The sequence below is a fragment of the Talpa europaea genome (genome assembly GCF_964194135.1).
Source record: "Talpa europaea genome assembly, chromosome: 10".
NCBI lineage: Eukaryota > Metazoa > Chordata > Mammalia > Eulipotyphla > Talpidae > Talpa > Talpa europaea.
The window spans coordinates 3,867,009-3,894,216 of NC_140077.1; the positions used below are offsets into that span (position 1 = coordinate 3,867,009).

At 65.0% G+C, this 27,208-nt stretch overlaps 1 protein-coding gene across 1 annotated transcript; it reads left to right on the top strand.

The window, feature by feature from the left end:
- Positions 1-1,077: 1,077 nt before the first annotated feature.
- Positions 1,078-27,208, top strand: CTBP2 (C-terminal binding protein 2; the record flags this gene model as incomplete). The annotated part of the gene is made up of 9 exons (XM_084244972.1): positions 1,078-1,135; positions 20,279-20,433; positions 20,529-20,673; positions 21,831-22,037; positions 24,173-24,387; positions 24,725-24,855; positions 25,088-25,215; positions 25,617-25,734; positions 27,028-27,208. The coding sequence occupies 9 exons, from the start codon at positions 1,078-1,080 to the stop codon at positions 27,206-27,208; spliced, it is 1,338 nt and encodes a 445-aa protein (XP_084101098.1).

A 27,208-nucleotide genomic window follows, 5' to 3' on the forward strand; every position in this document is an offset into this window, starting at 1 on the left:
TTTCAGGCTCATTGCTGGGAAATTAGCCATTAACAACCAGGAAGTCGCCTACCTTTTAACAGTCAGCCCTGCATCCTGACCTTTGATAAAGTAACTGCCAGCGTTGTGCATAATTGATGACCACACAGCATCTTCCACATTATTAACCCTCCAGCCTCACTTCAGCTCCGGGGTCTCCTCTCTTGCTGAGTAACCGCTTGGCCTGTGTGTCAGGCGTGGTGATGGCGCTGTGGTTAAAGCAAGACTGAAGCAATGAGTCCACAGCGCGGAGGTTGGGAGAGACATGTAACCCCAACTGGAACATTCCGTGAGCGGGGCGAGAGCGAGCCCGCACACTCCCCAACAGGCAGCCAGGAGACCCCGTGTCAGGGCCGGCCGGCTTGCCTGCTGCTCTGCTGGGCGCCAGCCTGTGGCAACCCTCGTGGTGCGTGTGCATGACTTCTGCCCCCTTGCGCTGGGCCCTGGCTGGGCTCTGGACCCCATGGGGCGATGTTGGCATCGGCTGACCACCTGGCTGCGACTGGCGGTCTGCGTCTTAGTGCAGATGGGCTTGGGGCGGCTCCCCCGGTGGTCCAGCTCGGTCTTCCAGCTTCCCCCTTGTTGCTCTGCCCCCCTCGGTGGTCACAGAAACAAAGGGCTGGCCCGCTGGCCGTCGCCCGGTCTCTGGCACCTCAGAACAAAGATCGCGGTTGAGGTGCTTGGCCGCTGGTGCTGCAGCCCAGAAGTCAAAAGCAGGGGACCCAGATGCTGCCGTTCTGCTTTCAGACACGAATGACAATTGTCTCTGGCCGTTCGCTGGCTTCCTGCTCCAACGTGGAGGGCAGGAGGTGGGTGCTGGGGGGTTTGGCAGCTCCTTCCCCGGAAGGCAGCGAGACCCCCGCCACAGGCCCCGTGGTAGGAAGTGGCAGCAACGCCCCGTGACCTGTTGTCCTGTCCCGGGTCTCCAGAGAGTAAGGATTCTTTTCTCCTTGTTTCAGGGTTCATAGTGGCGTAATGCCCGCAGACTCCCGCGAGTTCCCCTAAGTTCTTAGAGGACCGCTTTGCCTTTTGAATCAGAGTTGCAAAGTTCCATAAAGAATGGCCCTTGTGGATAAGCACAAAGTCAAGCGACAGCGATTGGACAGGATTTGCGAAGGTAAGAGCCAGCGGGCTGGGCGGTTTGTCCGAGCCGGGGGGTGCTGCCCTGGAACCCGGGACCTGCTGGCCGGCGGACTGCGCCCTCACCATCTCTGGGCCTAGGTCGCAGGGGGCCTGTGCACCTCTAGCCCAGCTCCTGGGCAGGGGTGGGGGTCGAGGGCCTGGGCTTGCAGGCCCCGGCCGATTTGCATATGAAAGATGCCCGGTAGATTAGGACCATCTTTTGACTTTCTGAAGTTTCTGGGCCTTGTCTGTTTCAAATTAATAAGATCCTTCCAAGATGGCTTCCCAGATACTCCCGAAGAGCCCAGCGTTGCCCTGGCGATGTGTGCTATTCCCTGGTATCTCTGAAAATGTCTGCAAGTGTTTTATTCATGAAAAGAAAAATAAACGTAATTAAAACCTAATGGAAAGCCGGGGACAAACGCAGAGCTTTCGGTGAAGCACTGTCCTCCCCTGGGCAGAGCAGAGCTTGCACCTGGTTTGGGGGGCCCTGGTCGGGGGGCTCTGCTCACGGGACGCAGGTCTGTTGCTGCCCCACCCCACCTGGTGTGCATTCGGGCTGGTCCCCTGACTCCAGGGCGGAAATCCGCACCTCCCAGCCGCACTCGGGGGCTCTGTCCTCCTCAGAGCTGAGGTGTGTTCTACTGAGTGACTGTCCCCTCCGATCCCATGTCAGGAGTTGGGGGTTCAAGGTTGTTTTTTTTCCCCCAAATAGGCATTGAACTTTTGGAATCTACAAAAAGGTCCGTAGATCCACACAGCGGGCGCCAACAGCCCCTCGGGTGCATTGTCTGTCCTCACTGGGCTGTCTGCAGGCGTGCGGAGAGCGGAGTGGGAGCGTGAGTGGGTGGGCACAGGACGGATGGGTTTTTCTAGAGCCTTCTGAAAGGTGTAGGTGGGAGTTTGCTCCTAAGTCCTGTGGCTTGTGCCTCTTTAGGGTCCTTTCCGGCGTGGCCCCAGGACCTGAACCCCATGCACGCACCCTGTCTGACGGGTGCACAGCCACATCCCCCTCAAAGCACCTGCCTTGAGCCGTGTGGGCTTCTGTGCCCGTTTGCCGAGTAAGAAGCCCGTTGCGGGCAGGCGGACTGTGCCCAGCTGTCCTGTCTCTTCGTCTAAAACATCCCGGCCATCTGGAGGTTCCGCGGCCGTGTGTAGGAAGAGCTGGGCCTCCGTGGGTTGTAGCAGGACCCCAGTCTTGATGTTCTTGGGAGGCAGGGGGCTGTTACACTGACCCTGGTGGGGGGCAGCGTGCCAGGGTGCCGCCTTCCCGGCCTAGGAAGCCCTGGGGCTCAACCTCTAGGTACCAGCAGGAATGGCGGGGTCGGGCCTGACAACGCCTGGGTTTAGCGAGTGAAGAGCAGCCCCGAGAGTCGCAGCCGAGAGTCGCAGCCGGACTGTTTTCCTCAGACCGTAGAAACCCGATGGGCCAAAGCCCTTGGCCGTTCTGTGGACTCCACCCAAGGGGACGCTCGCAGAGTCCACCCATTGTTTAGAGCAGAAGTTTCTCCGTCACTTGAGCCTCCCCTGCTGCCTGCCCGCTTCCTCCCCTGCAGCGCCACCCCAGTGCCGACCCCTGGCTGTGGGATCCCCGCCCCGGAGCCCCAGGTTCCCCAGGGCCCGCCTGCTCCCCACCCGCTCCTGGCCGCCCCTCTCTGCTGCGGCCGAGCCGCCCGGTGGGTCAGCCCCGCAGTCGCGGCGCCCAGCCTCCACCTGCCCCCCAGCCCTGCTCCAGGCCCCTTGCGCCCACCCCCGCCCTGGTCTCCGTGGCCTGGAGGTGGCGGCCTAAGATGCTGTCCTTGCCCGAGATCTGACCGGGGCTGCTTCACCGCTGGGGGGCGCGGGGTCCACACGGTGTAGCTTTCACGGCAGCCCCGGGCTTAGGGCTCCCCCAGTCACGTGGACGCGAAAGGCAAGTGGTGGTTTTTTAAAGCAGCTCTTCTGTTTGGATGCCTCTCGCTCGTCCTCTGCTTCTTGGCGCCTGACCCCCAGCACCCTGGGGTGCTGGCGTGAGGGAACGATTCTGGAGCAGAGCCAGGCCCCGCCCACGCTGGGTGTATGGCTTGGTCTCCCCCCCCCCCCCCCCCCCCCGCTCAGCTGGCTGGCAGAACCGACCCCCCCCCCTCCCATGCCTGGGAATTGCACCAGCCCGGCCGTGGCCCCACATCGGGGCAGCAGACTCCTTCGAGTTGCCCCCGATACTTGCTGGCCATGGGCCGCCCACTGCGCCTCCGGCCTGGGCGCGGCGTCCAGCACAGCAGCTTGGCCGATGGCCCGTGTTGGGGTGTCCTGCCGGGGGTCCCGGCGGGGTAAACCGCCGGCGCCATCCTTTCGGGGGGCTCTGGACAACGTAATCCAAAAAAAAAGTAGATACTTCATTTTGCTTCGCTTGTTCAGATGCCCCGTCCACGAGGGAGGGGCCTGATCCGCGTGACAGAGCAACTCGGGACTGTTTCCTTCCCTCTGCAGGAAAGAAGGGGGGGTGATAGGAACCCCCTTTTAAATAAGCGATGGAGTTCAACCTTTGTCCTCTCCGGGGTGTCCTCAAGGAAGGGGAGAGACTGGCCGGGTCTGTTCAAGACGAAGGCTCCTGTGGACTCGGTCCCCAAGGAGGATGAGAAAAGTCCAGGACAAGACACCCCCGCAGGCAGCGAAGGAAACAGCCGCCGCCACTGTCCTTGGGGATGAGGCGCCCCATGAGTCCATTCCGGGTGGGAGACGGTCCGAGGAGTCAGATGTCTATCACGGTGGTGGAGGTGGGGGCCGGGGGCCAGCGAGTGCTCCCCGCGGGGCCTGGGGGCTCCCAGAGGGCAGCCTTCCCGGCTCCCTCACACCCAGGGCGCCCCGGCGTGGACGGGCCGGCCCTCCTGTCCCCCGGGAGGGCGCCCCCGGCGCCGGGCTGGCCTCGTTCCGTCTTGTGTTTGTATGCTTTGTGGGGCAGCTTCTTTTAAAGACAGCTGAGGCTGGTCATCGCGAGGCCGTCCACCATCGCTTCCAATCAGTGTTTTCACCCCAAAATGTGAATTTTTAAAATGGGATTTGTAATGTTGCTATACATTATAATTATAAGTTGGGATCAAGCAATTATGCACATTTCCAGCAATTATGTGATTAGCGATAATTACATTAGCTATGTAAATATACAATAGTCAGCCAGACGCGACTTAAAACGCCGCCGTGGAATCGGGGGTGACAGTATTGTGAGGGATCGCCAGGGAGGAAGGAGGTCGAGCGGCAGCTTCACGGGAGTTGCTGGCAAGGGATCCAGAGCTGTGGCTGCCTCCTGGCCACGGTCTGAAGAGACACCCCCAGCAGAGACACCCCCACATCCAGGGGAGGGGCACGGCTGGGGCTCGAGTTGCGTAAATTCTGTCCTTGCTCCCCGGAGTGGGGACGTGGTGTCCGCGCGAGCGGGGTGCCGAGGGCCTGCACTTGGCGCCGTCTCTAAACCCTCAGCCTTGCCAGTGTGGTCACTGGCTGGAATTCGGGGCTTCGATGCTGTCTACACCTGGTTTGGAGACGCTGCTTTCGTAGTCACCCCCCAGCACAGCGGGGCACCCGGTTGTGCTGGGGAATCACAGTCCCCCATGGGCCTGAAGCCAGCCCCCCACCTGGCTCCTGGGGCTCCCTCTGGGTGACACTCTCGGCACAGCAAATGCCACCCGGGAACCAGGGCGCCACACTGCTGGCCTGGCCCCTTCCCGGGGGGTCCCTGGGGACAGTGCCCTCCTGGGGAGCCCCACGCAGATTCGGACACACTCACCTTGATTACAGGAATTTGGGGTAACTGAAGTCAGGCCCCCCAGGCCCCCCAGGTGGTGGCCAGCTTCTCGCCCCGTGTCTGCCCTGCATGTGACCTGCTGGGGACGAGAGCGCCGTCGCTCACTGGCCACTCTCGGTCCATCTCACCGCGTCTTATGAGGCTCTGGGTGGACTCGGGCCCATCCAGCCCAGCTGGGTCCTGGGTGCAGGTCCCGGGTGCCGTCTCCGGGGGTGGCCCTGTGGGCCCTAGTGTCCTGCACACTTGGGTGCCGCGCCTCCCTCAGCCCTTGCCGTGTCTCCTGCTCCCCACTGGGGCTGGAGCCTGCAATAGCTTCGGTCCCAAGTGCCGTGGAGGACTCAGCCATGCCCGAGCGCTGTCCCTTCGCCCTCACACCTGCCCGTTGGTCTGGTGGCACAGTGCAGGGCCGCATGCGGGGGCCCAGCCTGGCACCCTCCCTGCCTGGGCTCAGCCCGCTGCACGCAGGGCCCTGCAAGTGGGCGGGGTTCAAGGCCAGGGTCATGGCTAAGATGCCTGGTGGCAGGGAAGGGCTGTCACCTCAAGTCCTGTGCCCCCGACAGTGTCGGACTTGACCAGTCACGTCACAGCCCCCAGGCTAAATACGGGGGAGGACGTGTCCGGAGGGAGGGCTGCCTGGAGACGGTGTGTTCCCGGCTTATTTGGATGGTGTTCCTCTCACCTTGCCAGGGACCAGGACCAAGTGACAGGGTGAGCGTAGGACTCTTCGGGAGGACGCTGTTTGCACTGGAGCCTGGTGATGGCAGTGACTGGGGCATCTTGAACCAAGGGAGATGAAGGACTTCTGGAATATTCTTAGCTCAGTACAGATCAGGAGACGTAAGACTGGTGTGTGATGGGGCCATGGCAACCTCCGGGTGACCTGGGGCCACAGGGACGCTGAGACCTGGCAGGAAGAGCTGTTCTCGGGTGTGCAGGCAAGGAGGTGGCCGCCCCGGGGTTCTGTCCCCGGGCTCCCCAGGCCCTGCGTCCCAGCGAGGACCCAGCTCTCACTTTCTGCCTCACGGGCATGTTAAAAAATTTGCACTAAAAGGAAAAGGGCTTTTGGGGGTTGTTCTGATTTTGGTTTTAGCCCCATAACACGTGGGAATCAGACCTAATTTTCTTAACTCGGCTCTTGTGTTTTTGCATCCAGTCAAGACGCTGAGTCGGGGGCAGCGTGTGAGTCTTTGTTTTCACTGACAGTGACTAAATCTTGAGTGACAGGAGTGCTGGGCCGTGTCTGCTGGCAAGGGTGGGCTTGAGCTCAGAGATGGGGACCCCGCTGTGTGCACCCAAGGGTGTTTGGAGCCACGTCAAGCTTTTGGTGACTGAAATGATGCCTGGACGATTCTGCAAATCACCCCTTTATACTTAGACCCTGCCATGCGCGCCGCATGCTCCCCAAGCCAGTCGCTCTGGCAGGAGCTCTGGGGGAGGCAGGAAAGACACTGGGGGGTGTGATTGTCATCCCCCAACTCGCGGACAGGAGCACAGCCCCTGCGGCTGTGGGTGCATTTCAAGGTCAGAAGCGGCGTATCCTGGGCCTGTGCGCGCCTTGTGGCAGCCTGAAAATGTGTGATCCAGGCAGTGCCCCCGACATGGTAGAGGTTGGCAGTGGCTTCATCCTGGGATTCAGGGCACAGGGGGTGTGGAGCATTGGTGGGGGAGGAGGGAGGGATATTACCCTTTCACTCCCAGAGCTGCCGTGACCTCAAAGTCCCAGGGCCCTGGTGGGCAAAGCTGGCCTGGCAGCACTGCAAAGCCGGCCGGCCCCACACCACCCTCAGGCCAGCCTTACGGTTCCCAGCCCCCGTGGCAGCCCGTGCAGCCTTGCTGGTGTTCTGCCTAGGGCTGCTCCATGAGGGGCTCCCCAGCCGTCCCCCTCAATTTTCGCCGCTCCAGTGCAGGTCTCAGTTGTGGGTTTGCTCTGGGGCATCCCTGCCATTCACTCCGCAGTCACCTTCTTCTCGGGTTCATCCCTGAGAACGTGGATCGACTGAGTGTGGGTTGGCGAACGTGACATTCCAACCCGGTGGCTTTTCTGGAGTATTTCCTGCAGGATTAGACGGTCAGGTCTGAGAGGCCCAGAACAGGGTCCTGCCACACTTTCTTAGTCAACACAAGACGTTCAGAGAAGCAGCACTTTCTAAAAGACGGCAATGTGCTAAAAGATAAAAAAAAAATTTTTTTTAATGCTGGAATGTTTAGGAAAATGTGAGTCCAGTTACAGGTGTTTTTACCTAACACGGGAAAACATCTGTCACAATATTGCAGAGCTGAGGCTGCGTGAGTGTGGGTGGCTGCCAAGCAGAAGGGTTTGGCACTGGGTGGAATGGGGCCCCTCCCCAGCCCTGCACCTCCGGTGCCTGTCAGAACCCCGATTCTGGTTTCTTAGCCCTCTTGGGTGGACAGTCTTTACGTGGTCCTGTTTCTGTTGGAGAATTCGAACTGAAACCAAGAGCATGAACAGAGGGGGCGTCCCCCAGAGCCGGCCCTGCAGAAAGACGGAGTGGAGACTCTCGGCCCACCCCGCGCGGTGTGTCCGGTCTCGCAGTGTTGCCACCAGCATGTGATACGAAGGAAAGAGATCCGGGGTGTGGTCATTCATTTGCTCAAGGCTGGAAGGGGCACCCCAGCTCTGAGAGGAGCCCAGGACACCCCGTTTTGAGGGCGTGGAGCAGTTGCTTTCTGATGCTCAAATAGATTGTTTTGTAAGTGACATAATGGAAGACGGACAGGGCCGGGGACAGGGCCGGGGACGTGGGACAACAGCTGTTCCATTTAAAAAGGCCCCTTTCAGCACCAGGTGGAGTCACCCGGGTCAGCTGGGGATTCTGGGCAAATGGGGCATTGGCTTCAGGGGCCCGCACCCTGTCGCCCTGGCCTGTCCCCAGCATCTGGGGTGGCCCTTGGCCGGACAGTCAACAGATGTGCTGGCAGGCGTGGGCGGCCCGCCCCGAGGAACCTGGCCAGCCTGTCCAGGGAGCGGCCAGCTGTTGAACCCCCATGGGGAGTCCTGGAAGGACCCTTTTGGCCAAAAAAGACTGGAAGACGGAGGTGGCAGGCGCGGTGGGACAGGGCCATCTGGCTAGCGGCACCAAGCCCTGCCTCTCTGAAGGGGCACCCCTGAGACGCCCGCCTGGCCCCCAGCCCACCACTCTCAGCAGCCCAGGGGCCAGCCAGCTGTAACCAGACCCCGCTGTTTCTGCTGTGAGGCCTTCTCGCTCTCCTGCGCCGGGCCCCGTGGCCGTGATGCCAGGGGAGTTGCAGACGCGCGCCGGCAGGCCCTGCTTCTGGAGAAATTGCATCATTCTAGAAAACTTTTCCCTTCCCTGTAACCTTGGAAGTTGGGGTGGAGGAGGGCAGATTTAAGTTGCTTCACTACCTACCAGGACATTTTCCCAGAAATGGGGGCCTGGGGCTGTGTCCTGCGTCTTCAGCCGTCCTCCAGGCCTGGGCTGGAGCACTCTGGGCAGCTGCCGGGTTGCTCAACAGGACTGGCGGCTGAGGCCGGCAGGTGTCGATCAGGACGCGGGAGCCGCCCAGCCAGGCCCTTCATGTAAATCTTAAGTATTTCTCCCATCAAAAAAATTATTTCTTTTTATTCCAATGGAATCTTAAAAACGGAGAGACTGTGCGTGAGGCTGGCGACTGCACATTTGTGTGGTGCTCAGAGGCCCACCCGCGGCTGCCATCCTTGTGTGCCGGGAGACCCTGGCCTCCGGTGGGGTGTTCCTCGGGCTGCGGGGCCGCTGTCTGAGCATTGCTGCACCCGAGGTCCCTAGTGGGCCTTGTCAAGCCCTCACCCGAAGGACCGTGCGTTGTCCCCAGGACCTGCCGGGACCCGGGTCTCCTCCTCTGCGTACCCAGGGGACGAGGCTCTGCAGCCGCAGCCGCCGTCCTGCTCCTGCCGCCTAGTGTCCAGGGTCAGTCTCCGGCCGCCGCTGCAGGCTTCCAGTGACAGACTCCAGGTTACACCGGTTGGTTTTTTGTGGGGTTTTCCCTGGCAGCTGGAAGGGACCTGTGTTTTCTGATAAAGCACAAAGAATCCATTTGGACTTGAGTGATGACGCGCGTCTGGTTCCTCACCCAAGGCGTCTCGCAGATCGCAGGGCTGGCGCGGCTTCCGGCCGGAGGCCTGGGCCTCCCTCAGGGTGCCCGCGGGTTCTAGAACCCTGCCCGAGATTTTTTTTTTCCTCTTTATCCTGCCTGCCTGTTCACATTTAATTTGTTCTCGTGTTCTCAGCCGTGTGCAATGGATTAACATTTCATCGGGATGGATTAAGATCGAACTGACATTAAAGCGGCCTTTTTCTATTTCCCTTCTGTCACTTTTCGGCACAGGGGGCGGGGGCGGGGGTGGCCGGGCTCATCCCCCAGGACCCGGCGAGGATGGGGGCCGGTCGCCAGGCCCCTGCTGCCACGGGGAGGCCTGGCTGGAGCCGCAGCCGCTCCATCAGCATAACGAGATGTCACATGGAACAAAAGCTTTCGGGGTTTTATTTAGCTCCTAATCCGCACGCCTGGAGAGCCGAGGTCCATGTGAGCTCCCAGCCGGAGAGGGGGCTGGAGCGCGGCTTCCTTTCTGGGGCCGAGCCGCAAGGAAGAGACCTCGGCCGCCGCGGGCGAGGGCGGCAAAGTTACCGTGAGTGTTGGGTTTTGTCTACTAAGGTTTCGGAGGATTAATAATTTAGGCCGCACTTTGAAATAGAAAACCCCCCCCCCCGGCCCCCCACCGTTGGTTCTTCCTGCTGGCCGGGAGGATCCGCCGCACAGCCGGGCCGGGCTGCCGAGTGCGACTGAAGATTGATCGCGAGAGGCGTCCTCCGAGCCCCGCCGCCGCCATTGTCCTGCCCATGCCGATCCCCAGCGGCAGGCAGCTCGGTGCCGGCCGTTCCCAGAGCTGGGATGCCGCCGGGGGGCACGAGGGCCCCTGGGCGCTGGCCGAGGCGCCGCGGCCGGCGGGGAGGAGGAGCTCTCTGATGGACGGAGAGGGGCCTTGGTATGATCCCCCGGGCCCCGGGCTGCGGGCCGCCGCCCAGCCCTGCCTCCCCTGGGGGGCTGCCGCGGGAAGGAAGCCTTCCGCTCCCGACTTTACCCTTCACGACAACAGCCAGGCCGTGATGTCTGCCCGGGGCACCCTGCTGCAGCGGGATTACTACTGCGAGCCGGCCGGAGCCACCAGGGTGCCCAGAGAGCCGCGCCCCCCCGGGGGCCCAGTGCCAGGCCGGCCAGTGCCCGGCTATGGCATGCCGGGCAGCAGGATGACCTGGGGCCCAGTGCCAAGCCGGATGCCTGCCCTGCCGGACACCGGCCCCCTGTACTGGGACGATGGAGGTAAAGCGAGCCCCCTGGGACAGCGGACGCAGAGCTGGGCCCCGTTGCCGGCACGCTATGCCGGGGAGCTGCCCGGCGGCAGGTACAGGGCAGAGGCACCCGCCTACACCCCCGGCCAAGTCTACGACGACGTGGGCCTGCAGCCTCTGGATCCCGCCAGACAGGCAGCCCCCACGTGCCTGGTCGTGGACCCTGGTGCAGCTGCCGCCTCTGAGGGCAGCACGGGGGCACCCCCAGGATCGCTGAGTCGAGGCTACGGGCCTGCCCCGGAGAGCAGCCCCTCCAAGGGGGCCTATGAGAATTTCGAGGTGGACCTGGCCGCCGTGCAGGGCCCGGGTGACAAGAGGAGCATGCAGCCCGAGTTCCTGGCCCTCCTGCGGGCCGAGGGTGTGGCGGAGGCCACGCTGCTGGCCCTGCTGCAGCAAGGCTTCGACTCCCCGGCCATCCTGGCCACCATGGAAGAGGCGGACATCAAGTGTGTGGCTCCCAACCTGGGCCAGGCCCGCGTCCTGGGCCACCTGGCCAGCAGCTGCAGGGCCGAGTTGCAGCAGCGGAGGCAGGGCCAGGGTGGGTCCGCGCCCCGGGCTCGCTCCAGCAGCTTCAGCCACCGAAGCGACCTCCAGGGGACCCTGTCTGCTCTGGGTGCCTCGGCCCACCCGCCCCAGCCTGTGGGGCCCCCGCAGGCAGCGGCCCCCCGAGCTGGAGACCTGGGGCGCCGCCCCTCCAGTGCGCCAACCCAGCACCTCCTAGAGACGGCCACCTACTCCGCTCCAGGAGTGGGCGCCCCGCACTTGCCCTCCAGCTCTGGGTACAGCTCTCCCTCGCCCTGTGCCCTGACCACTCGGCTGGGCCCCGCGTACCCCGCCCCAGCCGGGGTGGCCTTGACGAACCCTGGCCCCAGGACCGCCTACTCCACAGCCTACACGGTGCCCATGGAGCTGCTGAAGCGGGGGCGCAGCGTGGCCGCGTGTCCCCTGCCCAGCCCCCACGGCAGCCCCCAGCTCCTCCGGAAGCCCGGGGGCCCCATGGAGCCGTCCCCCCTGCTGCCGGCCAACCAGAACCTCCACACGCCTCCCTCGTCCTACCAGAAGGTGGCCCGGAGGACGGGGGCCCCCATCATCGTGTCCACCATGCTCGCTCCGGAACCAAGTACGCGCCCTCCCCGCCGTCCCTGGCTCGGGCGGGGCGGGCTTGCGGGGCGGGCCCGCGCACAGGACGGGGGGGACGGGGGGCCCTGGTGTCGGCTCCTGGCCTGCCAGGTGACTGGTTCTCTTGGGGGACAGCGGCCTGCGGTTCTGGCTGACCCACTGGGGCGGCGCTGCCACCCCCGTTCCTACTTGGGCTTCACTAGATTTGTGGGTTCCCCTTTGTGGTGATGAAGCACAACCGTTCTGGGGTAAACCCAGGAATCACTCGGAGCAGACGGGGACCCCCGGGGCCGAGGCCTGTGTTCTCTCCAGCCATGGGGCAGGGAGACCCCCCGAGGCCTCTCCTGCGCTCCTGCCACTGTGCCCTGAGACGGCCTCCCGCGTGGGGGCGCACCCGAGGGTCCCTGTGCAGAGCAGAGTGGGGGCGGGGTCCGCACCTGTGTGCCGAAGCCCCGCAGAGCACGGCACAGCGTCTCCAACTGCAGGTGGCCGGGGCGCCGCCTTCGTAGCGGGATCCCCGCTGGCCCTGCCTGGGACGGTCCTGGGGGGCGGTGTCCCCCCAGGCTCGGGGTGTGCTGCAGAGGGTGCGGGTCTGGGCAGCCACGCAGGATTTTTAAGTTTTCACTCCGGGATCTTTTCCTGATAGGTCAGCTGCGGATCCGTTTTGCCTTTTGTTTTTTTCCCTCTGTTCCCCAACGCAATTTAGAAAACAGAATCGTCTTTTTTTTTTTTTTTTTTCATAATTAGTGCCGTGGGGTAGAGGCGGCGAGGTGGAAATCTTGGGAAAAACAAGCCGTGGGTTTTTTCAGAGCCCGTCACCGGCTGCGGCGGGTCCTGGGAGCCCGCCGTGGCCCCGGGGGTGCAGGCGGGGGAGCTGGGGGTCCCTGGGCACTAGCTGACCCGAACGTCCATTGTCCTTTCCCTGGTTAACCCCAAGGCACCCGGGCGGTGGCGTTATCTGGTCTCGCTGTGGGTTCTGGTTCTGTCTCCTGAGTGGATCTCTTTTTTTTTTTTTAAGTCTGATTGTGCAATTTCTTTGACTTGTGTTAATGTGCGGCAGGAGAAAAGTCGGATCATTTCTCCAAAGGCCTGCGCCTTCTCTCCCCGTCAAACATACTTTCTTTGCAACCAACTAATTTGCATGGCAATGACATTTGTTGCTCCAGTAATTTCATCTGATAATGGCCGGGCTTGCAAAGCGGATCTGAAAACATATTCCTTAATTATGTGTTGCTAGGCGACGGGAGGGTTTGGCCATCATCACGGAGCGCGCGGCTCCCGGTTGAAGTCCTGGAAAGGTCTTGGGGGCTGGCCTGCAGAACGGCCTCTTCTCCTCTTTTCCTGTTGATTTTGCGGCTCCACCTCGCGCTGCTGCGGGGCGGGCGCGGGGTCCTGGGGAGCGGGGCTCGCAGCCTGCCGTGGGCGCTCGGGCTGCAGACCCGGGAGTGTGGATTCTGGTTTCCTCTGCGTGGCAGTGCGCCCGGTGCCGAGGAAGCTGCCTCGGAAGGCTGCCAGGAAATAAATATCTCTGTCGAATGATCGATCCCGGAGCAGCCGTTTTCCTCCTAGCACATTCCCTGCGTCGTTACGCGTCCCCCACCCCCCTTCGCCCCCCCCCCCCACCAGGCGATGCGTCGGGCCAGGCAGGAGCGCGGCTTCCCCAGAGCTGCCAGCCTGTGTGGAAATGGCATTTGTGCGGCAGGCCTGCCCCCCGCCGCCAGACGTGGCCTGCTGCAGCCCGGTCCTGCTCCGGGCAGTGGCCTCTCCCCAGAGAAGAGCCCGCAGACCTGAAGCCCGGAGGTGCCGGCCCCCGGGCCAGGCTGCGAGCTGAGCTGCGGGAGAGGCCCGCTCGTCCAGCGGCCCTGGCCACGCGCACCGTGCGCGACGATCCTCACTTTTGGTCTTTGCGTGACACGAGCGCTCCTGTGACCCCGAGGCCTCGAGAGCGGCCGTCTGCGTGTTTACGGTGTTTGTTGTGCTGGTTTTATTTTTATGTGCTTTGGGGCATTTTAACACATTTGCGTCTTGGTCCAGAACTGCCCACTTCGTGCTGGCTGGCCGCGCTGGTGTCAGTCAGGGGTGCATGTTAGCTCGTGCGCAGGCCCGCGAGGAGCGTCCCCTCCCTGGCACCAGCCCCGCGGGACGTGGCATGGGGGGCTGCACGGAGAGGGGCTGGGCTGCTGCCCACACGCTGGCCGGGCCGCCTGGCACATGCTCCATGAACCCTCCAGCGCCTCCACCCCGTGTCACGTGGTGCCGCCCACAGCCGGGGCCCGGGGCGGCCGAGCCCTCCCTGCGCTGCCAGCCGCTGGCGAGTCCTGCGAACCGCAGCGCTGCAGCCACTGCAGGTCTTGTGTCCCCAGAGCACAGGAGCTGGCGGGGGGAGAGGTGCGTGTGTGGGCCTGGCCCTGCCTTCTCGCCCACGCCACCTCCTCCCGGGCACTTTCCAGATGCAGTGAACGCAACACGTGCCTCTGTGACCCCCTCCGAGTCGCTGGGGCGTCTGGCTGGTGGGGTGGGGTCCGTGGCTGTCCCTGCCAACAGTGCAGGCCGCTCGAGTTCCCAGGACCCCTGCCGGGGCTTCTGGGTAGGAAGTCTCTTACGCACCTCCCAGCCCCCCACAGCTTTCAGTCCTGCCGAATCGGAACAGGCTTTCCCCTGCGCCTCGCACATCCCTATGGACTCCCCCACAGCCTTCACTTTTTGGAGGTGTCCCTCCATGGGTGCGGGGAGGTACGGGGTGAGTCAGGGTCTGAGGGTGATAACCCTAAACCCAACGAACTGAGGCAGGCTGGAGAAGCTACCACAAGACCCCAAAGATGCCCGCAGGCGCCCCCACCCACGGCAGGGCCTGCTGGAGAAGGGCGGGCTGGGGCTCCGGGCTCCTGCGGGCCGCGGGCTGGTCCCGGACTGTAGCTGCGGAGCCACAGGAGGGGCTTCAGGGCCAGGGCCTGTTTCCTGTCCCCAAAGTCCCATGAGGTGAGACCCCCCAAAGCCCCTTCTCAGCCCCTGCTGGCACGTGGAGGGTCATTGGTCTTTTGTTCTGAAGAACCACCCTCGCCGTGCAGCGCCCATCGGCCAGGGCTGGGCCGAGAACCGGAAGGTCCTCTCGACCCCTGGGTGGGGCCCCGACCTCTCACGTTTCAGGAGGCCCTGGGGGCCGGGGCGCTGGGCAGGGTGTCAGCTTGGAGGTTCCCAGAGGGGCTTGGTTTGCTAATCCCGGTGACACCGGAGCCAGCGACTGTCCTCCAGCAGGGTCCTCCGCGCGTCACCTGGAGCCCCCCTCGTCCCGGCAGGTGCTGCTTCCCGAGCTCTCGTCTCTGGAGGAGCCGCCAGCAGCAGGAACGCTGCGAGCTCAGCTACTGTCGGGGTGTTGTCTGGGCCCCGACACGCCCGGCGGGAGCAGAGTCAGCTCCCGGGGATTCCGGGGCTGCTGGCTGAGGGGCGGGCCGGAGGGGAGCCCGCTCCTGGCGTGGCCTTCGGCCCACCGTGGGCAGCGGGAGGCGAGTTTATCCAACTAGACTTGCCCGGGGGCTCGCTCGGCGCAGCCGCTCCTCCCTCTGGTGCTCCGGGACCACCGAGTGAGGCCGGGCCTCGGAAACGCGCCGCGTCCATCACATTTTACCAGAACTAGCAGCGGCGCGCTCCGGGCCCGCCTGGCGTGGTGACGTCCTGGGCGGCTCTTCAGGCCCGGCCAGTCCGGACGGTCTGAGTGGGTGGCAGCGACCTGGTGCTGCCGGAACTTTCTGCTCGTGGGGCCTGGTGGGTGCTGCTTCCATGCAGCCAGGACACAAGAGGCTCCCTCAGCATCAGGGCGCGGGCAGAGCACCCCAGCTCCCCCCCCCCCGAACTCCACCCAGGCGATTTCAAGGGAAGTGTGTCCTGTTCCTCAGCTCAAGGTCGCGGTGCGGGGGTGTCTGCAGTTCAGGCTGCCAGGACCACCCCACGGCCACCCCATAGCCAGGGGCGGCACCTTGGAGCTGGTCAGGGGGCGGCAGGCGCTGGTCTTGCCGGAGGACAGCGGGCTCCACCATGCTTGTTTGTCCAGCTAGACGAGTGGTTCTCACAGCCGCAGTGATCGGGAGACACACGCTCACACACACGCCGCTCACAGACATGCACACGCACACACATTCACACACACACACACACTCTCACACTCTCATACACGCTGCCTTTACGACGCTCACCAGCACCCTCGGGTGGGAGAGAGCTCTCAGGGCGAGGCCAGTGTAGCTCCTCTGGGGTCCCTGTGGGCCAGACCCCATGGGGTACGGGCGACTCCAGGACTGAGGGGCCACTCCAGAGAGGCCAGCGGTCACCTCGCATCCCTGACCTTTGTTTCTGCGCCGGCCGGATCCCTGGAGACCTCGAGCCCCACAGTCACCCCTCAGCCCCCAGGTGTCCAGTGCTGGCCCCCGGGGGCCGTTGCTGCTGAGGCTACAGGACCAGAAAGAAAGGGTCCCTCTCCCAGCCCCCCACGACCCGCCACGAGCAGGGGGCCCGGGAGGCGGCGGCTTCCTGGAACCCGGAGCCTGCGCGCCGAGAGGGAGCCGGGGGGAGGCAGAGCAGCCTTTGCCGGGACAGCCCGGGAGGCACAGACTGCGGGGGGCGTCTCCGCGTCCCTTCATCGTCGCTCCCGGAGCCGCACGCCCCGCGGACTGTGGCCGCTCGGAAGGAACGAGTCACTTGCAGGCCAGTCACTCGGGAAGTAAAATCATCCCCGAAATGCCCGTCGCTTCCAACAGCGCCGCGCGGAGCCCCCCACGGGCTCGGAGCAGCCGCGGCCTCGAAGCCGTTCCGTGGGCAGCCGGCTCCGGGGGCTCGTCCCACAAGCCTAGGGCGCCGCCGTGGCCCCGACCTCCCCGCAGCGGGTGGGTCACCGCGCCCGGCCCCGGGTCCGCATCCGCTTTCCCAACGGCCCGGGAGCTACAGCGCGGCAGGCGCGTCGCCACCAGAGGCTGCCCGGGCCCGAGTGGGGTCCGCGGGCAGCCCCAGCGCAGCTGGGTTTGCGGGGTGAACGGTCTGGGGTAAGGCGGGGCTGCTGGGCCCCAAGGTCTGCGTCCAGGCCCCGTGAGGCCCTGGCCCACGGTCAGCTTGGAGCCGGCGCGCCCCCCCAGATCTGATTCTGTGTCTCTAGAAATCAGAGCAGCTGAGCCCGCCGTGAGGGCTGGACGGGGCGGGCTCCGGGAAGTAGTCTCGTAGCTGGGGAGCGGCCGCATTGAGGGGGATTGGGAGACACCATCAGACCTTGCGATGGGGTCCAGGCTGGAGAGGCCGCGGGTGGGAAGTTGGAAGCCCCGAGGCCCCCCCTCACCTCAGGCACCTTGCAGGGCCTGGGAGCCGACCGCCTGCTGGCTCAGTGGGCCCCGCGGCCTCTTGCTGGAAAGTACGCAGCGCCCTGCGCCGTAAACGTGCCTCAGCCCTCCCTGCCCGTCCTGCCCCCCAACCCCGGCCTGTTGGCAGGTCCTTCCCCTTGGTGGCCCGGCACGGGCCCGTTCCCGGCAGGCAGGGAGGGGCGACCCTGCTCAAGCGGATCGCGCGCACCCTGACCGTCGTCCTGAGGGCTGGAGCTCTGCCGCTCCGGGCGGCCGGCGATGGCAAGGACAGGGTCTGTCCACTGGCCCCAGCGCGGCCACTTCGCGTGACGATGAAGCCACTCCCGGGGTGCCGGCGGCAGCGGGGTCACAGCTGAGGCGGTTTGGCTCTTAAGCTGCAACAGACCTTCCGGAACAGCCGGGGTCTCTGTGAGGGACGTCAGGGCAGGCCAGGAAATGGGTGGGAAGCAGGGAGCCCCCGGAAGAAATCCGGTGTCCTCTCCAGAGAAGGCAGAAAGCCACCAGCGACCCCCTGGGGACCCCGCCTTCTCCCTGGGGGTCTGAGAGGCCTTTGGACTCGGCCTTCCCAGACAACTGACCCCTGAAAGGTCTGGCCCCTGCTCTGTTCTGTCTTTGCTTCCCAATGGGGGGCGGGGGCGCCCCGGGAGCCGGCCTCAGGCCGGGCGCTCAGCCTCCCCGCAGCCAGGAGCTGCGGGCACCAGGGCACTGGCGAGGGGGCCGGCGCGCGGTCCAGACCGGCAGGGAGCGTCCCGCCGTGGCCTGGGCAGCTGCAAGGCTGCTGAAACGGGGAGCAAGTCTTGTAGAAAGGAAAAGGAGTCGCCCCCCCCGGAGGGCCACGGGCCCCCGACCCTCCGGCCTCCGCGTCTTGTCCGCAGCCGGCCCGCGGGCGCCCCTCGCTGCCGCCTTGGACGGTGCCGTGGGAGCAGCGGCGGCTGGTGCAGAATCTGCTCGGGGTCGTGGGCTCCGGGCCTAGGGCTTGAGCAGAGACGGGAACCTCAGGGCCGGGGAATGTGATCTCGAGGCTCGTGACCCGCCTTCACCAGGGGGAGTCCCGGGTCCTCCCTTCCCTGGAAGGGTCGTTTGCTCTTAATTAACCTGGAGGACCTGGGGCTGCCGTGTCAGGTTTCTTGCGTTCACATTTGCAGACACACGAAGGACGGGTCCGTTCGTGTGCGGTGAAGTGGGAACCCCAAGTTGCTGGTGTGTCCCGGGCCGCCCGGCGGGGCGCCCATCCTCGGGGCTGCTGGAGGTGGGCCCCGCGCCGCCCCAGGACGTGCGCCCCCGGCCCCAGGGCAGACCCAGCTCCTCGGCCCGGCTCCCGCCTGCCTGGGGCCTCGGCCCTCCTGGACCCGGCGAAGGGGGGGTTTGCTGGCGAGAAAGGCCACCCTGGCAGGGAGGGAGGCGATCGCTAGGCAACCTGGAGTTTGTTTCCCAGGTAACGGGGATCCCTGCGCAGAGGCTGCGGACGGCCGGTGGCTGCTTGGCCCCTGCGGAGGCCCGGCCGCCGGAGGCCTGCCTTGCGCCGCGGTTGCCCTGTTGCTTTCGAAGACCGACCTGGGTCTCCTGCGGCAGCCATGAGCTCTGCCTCCTGCCGGCCCCAGGGGTCACGCTGGGCGCCCCTCACCTTGCGGGCGGGACAAGTGAGCGTGTCTACTGCCAGGACCACCCCCCACGGGGCCCACCTGGGGCCTCGCGGTCAAGGGGTGGCAGGAGAGGCCCCGGGGAGAGAGGTGGAGCCCTGCGCACGTGTCCTCACTGGCAGGGGTGGCCACACAGCTCGGGGGTGCGACTCTGTGAAGTTTCTCATCCCCTTAATGCAGCTGGGCAGAGGGAGCATCTTCTCTGGCCGTGTCGCCCTCGGCCTCTGGGGCGCCCTCTCTGGCCTGTGCCCGCTGAGGTGGAAGGGTGGGGGGCGGGGCATGCACACCCTCGGACCACCTTTGGGGTGGACTGGCCAGCCCAGCCAGCAGGCAAATGGCCTCCGTGCCCTGCTCCTGCCCACCCAGGGGACCATTGGCCAGCAAGGACAGGGGGTGGACAGGCCGTGTCCCCCGCCCAGAGTGGGGCTCAGCCTGCTCCGACGCCTGCCCTGGGAATCAGGGTGTGGGCAGTAGGGCCCTAGCTGCCCGCACGGGCAGGGATGGACCAAGGTCACTGGCGAGCCCCAGCCCAGGATGGAGACGGCCCCCAGAGGTCACTTGTCCCCGTCTCCCTGCCCTTCCTTCTGAGGCTGGGACAAAAGCCTTTTCTCTGCTCCAAGTTCAAAGAGATGATTGTCCTGAGAGGCGGCAGCTGTGTACGCGCACGGGCCCCGGGCGGGGCCGAACCGGGTCATGGGGGCACCTCGCCGCGCCCCCCATGTGCACTGCTGGTGGGAACATGGCCACGGCGGGGCGGGGGTGTCCTGGGTAATGAGGCTGGCGGCCAACGAGGAGCCTCGCTCGCCTGGACCCGGGCTGGCCGTCCGCGGAGGGAGAGGAGCCGAGGTGGGCGCAGCCCGGAAAGGGCCTCCCCTCCTGGTGGCCACACGGGGCCATGGGAGCCCCATCAAGCCCAGCGGCCCGGGTGGCCACAGAAGAGGACAGTAGATTGTGTGGGGTGCAGGGGGCAAGACGGGGCTGGTTGTGGAGGCGGGGCCGTCCAGACGCCAGGGGCGTCTGCTGAGAAACCTTGCAGGCACGTGGTACGGGGCCTGTCGGAAACTTGGGGTGCCCGGAAAGCCATCTCATGTGTGCTCTATGGCCCCGCACACTTCCTGCCCCCCGCCCACTGGTGGCCATGCCAGTGCCCGGGTCCCTCCCGCAGCCCAGGACGGGCTGGTACGAGCGGGCGCGCGTTCGTCGGGGCAGCCGGTGGAGACGGGAACGGTTCCGCCGGGGCAGGGGGCGGCAGCACCTCCCGCCAGGGGCTCGTGCTGCCGCCTGGTCTCGCCCGGGGCAGGGTCCCCGCGCCCACCGCTCAGCCCGCAGCCGCGGTGCGTCGGCGGGGCTGGTCCGCACGGTGCCGCCGTGGGGAGCGGCCCGGGTCCCCGTCTCACTGCCCGAGCACGTCCATCCGGATGAGCCGGGCCCCTGCCCGGTCCCGGCAGCTCTCCCGGGTTCCAGCCTCTGCGGCAGCCCCTTCCCCACCCCTCAGCCCCCAACTCCTCGCCTGGGCCCGATGAGGGGCCCTGAGCTGGCCTGGGGCACCTGTCACCAGGGCTCTCCCCAGGAAGCTCACTCGCCACAGGTGCCTTCAGGGGTGTGGTTTGATTTCATGCCCCGCACCCCCGTATGTCGGGCGGGCACCCGGTGTGGGCAGGGCGGGGCGGGGCCTGGGGCCGGGCCTCTCAGGTCTGGGAGCCGGCGGGTGGCCCCTTTGCTGTTCTTGGTGGGGGCGCAGTTGGGGCCCAGGTTCCCCCCAGCAAGCTGCGCCTGCTGTCTGCCGTGCGGGTGGGCTGCACAGGCGCCCCGCCGCCCCCTCAGCCGGAGCCCTGCGGGTTCAGCATATGGGGGCGGCCCACGGGGTACCCACTGAGTCCCCCTTCCTTGCAGGTATCCGCCCCCAGATCATGAACGGCCCCCTGCACCCCCGCCCCCTGGTGGCGCTGCTGGACGGCAGGGACTGCACCGTGGAGATGCCCATCCTGAAGGACCTGGCCACCGTGGCCTTCTGTGACGCCCAGTCCACGCAGGAGATCCACGAGAAGGTGGGCCCCAGCCGCCCGGCAGCTCCCCACGCCGCTCCCCCCGGGCCCCCCGGCCGGCCACAGGCCCCCAACCCTGTGCTCTGGCCCCGCGGCAGGTCCTGAACGAAGCCGTGGGCGCCATGATGTACCACACCATCACCCTCACCCGGGAGGACCTGGAGAAGTTCAAGGCCCTGCGGGTGATCGTGCGGATAGGCAGCGGCTACGACAACGTGGACATCAAGGCGGCCGGCGAGCTGGGTGAGTGCGGCGCCGGGGAGTGAGTGGACCCCAGAGCCCCTGCCCTGCTGGACTCAGAGGCCCCACCTGGTGCCTGCGGGGCCATCACGCTCGGCCAGCTCCAGAACCAGGTGCCGGGGGGCCGTCCCAGCAGGGGGCGGGGGGGCGCAGCTAATCGCCGCCTGTCGCTGTGGGCCAGCCGGGACCCGTCACCCTGCGCCCCTGCCCGTGCACCGGAGCCTTGGTGGGAGGGGCAGGGGGGGTGCCGGGCTGCCCTGCTGACCCCAGAGGGGCCGAGAAGGCCCTTTTAGGGTAACGCCTCTCTGACCGCCAGCCCTGAGCACGGGCGGGAGGGGGTCTGCCTGAGGGGACAGTAAGGGGGTCCTCCATGCTCCCAACTGTGCTGAGGCTCTGGTGGGCCCGGGAGCCAAGTGATCCACCCCACTCTGAGTCGGGCGCCCACCGCGGCCCCTGGGTCAGCTCAGGTCACACCTGCCGGCATCCAGCCCCCCGGCTGCAGCCCCCACGCCCCACCCTGCCGCCCTTCCGGACCAGCGGCCAGCTGCTTCTCGGGCCTTGTCGGGGATTTTGATTGGGAGTCCCGGGTTTGCTTTAATGGTTTCTTTCCCCAGCTGCATGGGGGGCCATCCAGACACCCTGGGAGTGGGAGGCGGCCTAAGTGATGCTGTCTGGTTTGATTTTCACAGTGGTACAGGGTGCAGGGTGGGCGGTGGGCGGCCCCCACACAGCCCCAACGCAAGAGGGAGGAGGTCGTTCCAGGAGCTGCACGGTGCATGGCCGGCTCTGAGCCTGGTGCTTCCGGGCTCCACTGCCACCCCTTGGGGTGACTGGCCCCCGGCAGGTGAAGGGGTGGCATAGACTCCAGGCCAGTTGCAGCATCCAGAGAGGCGGTGGCTTCCCCCCCCACCCGCTCCTCCGAGCTTTGCTTACAGCCTCAGCGTCGCTCCCGGCCTCTGCGCGGAGACCCTGCCGGGGATGCACGCAGGGGCCGAGTCTCCTGAGCACGCAGCCCGAGGGGCCGTGTCCCCTGGAGCTTGTCCTGCCCAGCGCCACCCCCCCACTTCGGGACTGAATAGCCCAACTCTGCCTGCATCTCTCAGCTGTCCCCCCACACAGAATGGGGTTCTCATCACCTGGCTTCACCCCCTCCTCTCCAGGGATCGCCGTGTGCAACATCCCGTCCGCGGCGGTGGAGGAGACGGCCGACTCCACCATCTGCCACATCCTCAACCTGTACCGGAGGAACACGTGGCTGTACCAGGCACTGCGGGAGGGCACCCGGGTCCAGAGCGTCGAGCAGATCCGGGAGGTGGCCTCGGGAGCTGCCCGCATCCGTGGGGAGACGCTGGGCCTCATCGGCTTCGGTATGTGCAGCGACGGCAGCCCGCGGCCCCCCTCGCCAGGGTGGCCCATCCCCGGGCGCCGCCGTCGCCTGCAGGAGTGTCTCTGGGACACTTGCTGTCCGCTCACCGTCAGGCCTAGCTACGTGCCCACTGGCTGCCCGGGGCGAGGCTGACACAGGCGCTGGCAGTTAAGCAGAGGCCCAGGCTGGAGAGGCAGCAAGAATCACGGCCGGGTTGGAGCCGGGTGGTGGCGGCACAGTGAGGTCCCTGGCTTGAAACCCCTCCCAACCCCCCACCGCCCCCCTCCCTCCAGCCAGGAGTGGGAGTGGGTCAGTCACCCAAGGCGAGAAGCAGCTGGCGGCTTCTGGATGGGGATACCAAGGAGGCTGGGCTGGAAAGCCACAGGACGCGGGGGGCGGCAGGGGCTGAAGCGGGGTCACCGCAGTATCTCAGGCCCGCCCCTCACCGGCTCGAGAGCACGAGGAAGCCATTGGACTGCTCTCTGCGAGCTGTAACTCGGGACTGGGAAGGGCCCTCGTGGCCGCCTCTCCAGATTCAAAAAGCCTGAGAAAAATGGGTGGACAGTAAGTGCTGGACTTCCAGCCAAGCTCCAGAGGTGTTTCCCACAAGTACCCCATAAGGCGGGGGGGGGCCACTGGACCAAGGGAGGGGGAACTGGCTTTCTTCAGGCATGCAGGTCGTTCTGTGCTCTGAAGGTGGTGCCCGGCGTTAGGGTGCCAGGGAAGGATTCCTTGACAAGGACGGATGGAGTATTTACTAGCAATTAAGAACAGCAGGGCTGTGGGGGGGCCACAGCGCCCTCTGCTGGTGCCCACGCTTCCCCTCACTATGGAGGCCGATTCCTAGAACATTCCTTGGCTTCCGGTGATCTCAGGATGCAGACACTCAGCTTGTGAGGGGTCTGGCCACCTGGTGGCAGCTCACAGGCAGAACCCCATAGGGTCCTTCCTTCAGCCAGGCCCTGTCATCTGTCCTGTGGCGACCTTTTCAGCAGATGGAAAGCACCAACCTGCTGTTCCCACCCTGCTCACTGGGGACCGGAGGCCCGGCCCGGCCCTCCATCCATCCAGCTGTGCGTGTCTCCTCCTGGTCTCTCCACAGCCAGAGCTGGGACGGGGAGAGGAGAGGTCCTGGCTGTCCCACTGCCCCCCCGGGGGTGCTGGCTTCTCCGAGCTTGGCTCAGGCTGCAGTGGCGGGGCCGGGGATGGGTGGCCCTCAGGACAGCCTCCGAGTCAAGCGCATGGGCTGACGTCTGAAGAAAAGGCAGCCGTGGTGACAGTGTCTAAGGAAACAGCCGGTTCTCCTCCCAGGCTGGGTGCTGACTTAGCAGGTCACAGACCGTCACTGGGGCGCCTAAGATCAGGAAGTGTCTGAAGAGGACACCCAGTGACAAGACTAGGGTTTGTTAAATTGAGAGACTCGCCACCCGCAGGGCTCAGCAGGCGGCTCGCATTCTTGCTTCAGAGCCGTCAGGCCCCGGCCAAGGGTGCATGAGGGACGAGCAGGAGCTCCCTGTCCCGCCCACCAGCTGCCCTCCCAGGGGCGTGGCTGGAGGTCTCCTGCAGCTGTCCCTCTTGGCTAGGTTGGCCCTCTGGACAACTGACCGTGGCCCTCAGCAAGTCACCATTAAACTGCCGTCCAGCCAGAGGGGACCCTTCCGCGGCGTCCTGTGGGCAGCACTTTGGCGTAAAGATGTGCTGTGTGCTCTACCCACTATCCTCCGCCCCTCAGCACATGGTGTGCCCGTCTGAAGGCTCCCTGTGGGCGTGGTCTGGAAACCAGGCCCACACTGGGCCTGCGGCATAAACAGAAACACAGAAATGGCTACAAAGGGGGCTTTCTGGGGATGGTGGAGCAGCAAACTTTTCTGTTGCATTTGAAAAAAACAGGTGGCCAAGACAGGCATCGCAGGCCTCACCAGGACGCTTGGCCTGGCTGCAGCCCAGCGAACTGGGAGAGGCGCTGGCCGTGGCCCCTGAAGCGCACAGCCAGCGGTACGGCGGGCGCCGGCTCCGCGTCCCAGGAACCAGAAGCAGAGGGCCAGAGCTGGGGCGCCTCACACCGCCGGGCACGGGGCCCCGAGTGCCCGCGACGGACTGTGGCCGCGCTCACCTGGACGCTCTCTCTCTGCACAGGTCGCACGGGGCAGGCAGTCGCTGTTCGAGCCAAGGCCTTTGGATTCAGCGTCATCTTTTATGACCCCTACTTGCAGGATGGGATCGAGCGGTCCCTGGGCGTGCAGAGGGTCTACACCCTACAGGACTTACTGTACCAGAGCGACTGCGTCTCCTTGCACTGTAATCTCAACGAGCATAACCACCACCTCATCAACGACTTTACCATAAAGCAGGTAACTTGCAGCGCAAGCCCTCGCGCGAGTAAGCCACTGTGGAGACCCCAGGGAATGGGAAGTGCCCCCCTGCACATGACTGAGCAGAAGGAAGGCCCCAGGAAGACGTGGGAGCTGAGTCAAGCCAGGGGCCCGGCCTCAGCCTGGCTGCCGAGAAACCACAAGCAGGGGACGGGCCACAGGGCGGACCTTCCCGCCACGCGGCCCCGGGATCCCCGGCCTCCTGCCGGCACGGACGCCCCCAGACCGCAACACACATCCGCACCGACAGACCTGGCCTGTCTTCCTCAAACGTGGGTGCGAGCGTTCCCATGTAACAGCTCCTCTCCCCCCGCAGATGAGACAAGGCGCCTTCCTCGTGAATGCCGCCCGCGGGGGACTGGTGGACGAGAAGGCCTTAGCCCAAGCCCTCAAGGAAGGCAGGATACGGGGGGCGGCCCTCGACGTGCACGAGTCGGAGCCTTTCAGGTGGGCCTGCAGGCTGAGGGGACCCTCCCCCCAACTCAGCACTTTCCTTACTTCCTCTGAGTCTGATTCCTCCTGCCCCTCATCACACCTCTGACAAGCATGCTCCTAAGTTCCCGAGCCAAGGAGCCGCCGCGCGGGCGTGTCCAGGCACCAGCCTACGGGGTCCAGCACTCCCTGGGGGTGGCCGTGCGCGCGACTTTTGTCATTGACTGTGATCTTTACATTTTTCTAGCTTTGCTCAGGGTCCCTTGAAAGACGCACCGAATCTCATCTGTACGCCCCACACGGCCTGGTACAGCGAGCAGGCCTCGCTCGAGATGAGGGAGGCCGCCGCCACCGAGATCCGCCGGGCCATCACAGGTGAGCCCCCGCGCAGCTCGGCTAGCCTGCTCCCGGGGCCTGCTGTGGGCAGGCCTTTTAAGGGTGACCTTAAATTTTGAATGAGTTGGTTTTGTAGGAGCCCTGACTAAATTTTGATGGAAACCAATTCCCCCAGGTACAAGGTAACTTACGCCTGAGCCAGGGAGGGGCTAGGGGCCGGGAGTGAGGACCAACGGCCTCTGCTCTTCTAGTGCAGAATTAGCCCGGTGCTCGTTGGAGTGGTTCCTGGAATATTTCGCTTTTTTCGAGAATCAAAGGGCCAGCCCTTCTCACAGGCCAGGGGCTTGGCCGCTAGACGGGCGGCAGGGTAAACGTAAAGGTTGCTTTCCCGATGCTCCTGGAGTCCAGACACACAGGATGCCTTTTCATCACCTCGCCAGGTCGCATCCCGGAGAGCTTAAGGAACTGTGTGAACAAGGAATTCTTTGTCACCACAGCCCCCTGGTCAGTAATAGACCAGCAAGCGATTCATCCGGAACTCAATGGTGCCACGTACAGGTGAGGTGCGGGCGGGAGCCAGCCGGGCCGGTGTCTGGGAGTTAGACTCACTGCGGTTCTTCCAGTGCCTCAGCTCAAGGGCAGATATGCTCTTGGGGGTATAGTCCGGAATCAGCTCCTGTTGGAAAGGGGGTGGGTGAGGCGTGCCGTGCCCCCTCTCCGATGGGACGGGACATTATGCCAGGGTTCGCCTTTGCTTCCATGCAGCTCGCCCATCTCGGGAGGGTGCCCTGATAGGGGAGGGCAGAGCTGGATTTGATGCTCTGCTGGTTCCCGGGGGTCTCTCCTCTCACATTTGGGTGCCAGGGAGCTAGATCCTCCTGTATTGAGGGGAGAAGCTGCAGCCCGAGCCCCAGAGGGAAGTTTTGCTTGCGCTTGCTGGTGCTAGGGCTGCCTGCATTTTGTAGACTTGTTAGCAGTTTCCAGCCACCGCTGCCCATTGCACCTCACACCTGTGAGGGCTGCCCACGTCCCCAGGCAGGCCCATAGCCCAGTGCCACCTGGACCTAGAGCTGGGCAGGGTGGCGGCGTGCACTTTAAGTGACGGAGCCACGGCAGAGGAAGCCATGCTGTGGCTTCCTTTGGCACATTCTGTGACGGTCCCACTCTGGGTACTCCCAAGTATCGCTCCTGGAGCCAGCGCCCCAGTCCCACTCAGGGAGGCTGGTGACCTTCTAGAGGCCCCTGGGTTGCTCATGCACGAGGCCGTGTTTCTCCTGGAGAGGGCTTGAGTTTTTCACAGGCCGGGATGGCTTTCGCCATCTCCTCACCCTCTGTAAACAGCCGGGTGCCTTCGATTCCAAAGCACCTGCCTCAGGACCGCTCCCTCCCCACAATGTTGCCACACACGGAGTCACACTGGTGCACGGAAGCCTGTGCTCTGGAGGTGGCAGCTGCCACTGCTCACACACAGCGACGCCTCTGCCTGAGAGAGAAGACAGGCGCACGGGCCCCTCCAGGTATCCTAGGTGGTCTCCGAGCCCCGCACCCTGTCACGGCTGCAGCATGAGGTGGTTTGGCGCGCCAGCCTGGGGAGAAGCCTCCCTGAGTATTTAGGGAAGTCATGAGGGCAGTCGGTGTGAGAACTGATCCTTTTCTCTGGCAACTCGGAAACACCGGGTCATTCTGCAGGGGTGCCTCCCGCCAGGCGCCACGGCACCCGCCAGCGGGGGTGGCCCAGTACTCTGACTGGACTAGTCGCATCTGTGATGAGCAGGCGCTGCTTTAGATTAAAAGCTGGAGTCCTCTGCTCCTCCGCCAGGGCAGTCACGGCCTTTCCTCCCTGTTCCTCAGATACCCGCCGGGCATCGTGGGCGTGGCTCCGGGAGGACTTCCAGCCGCCATGGAAGGGATCATCCCCGGAGGCATCCCGGTGACTCACAACCTCCCCACCGTGGCACACCCTTCCCAAGCCCCCTCGCCCAACCAGCCCACAAAACACGGGGACAATCGGGAGCACCCCAACGAGCAATAG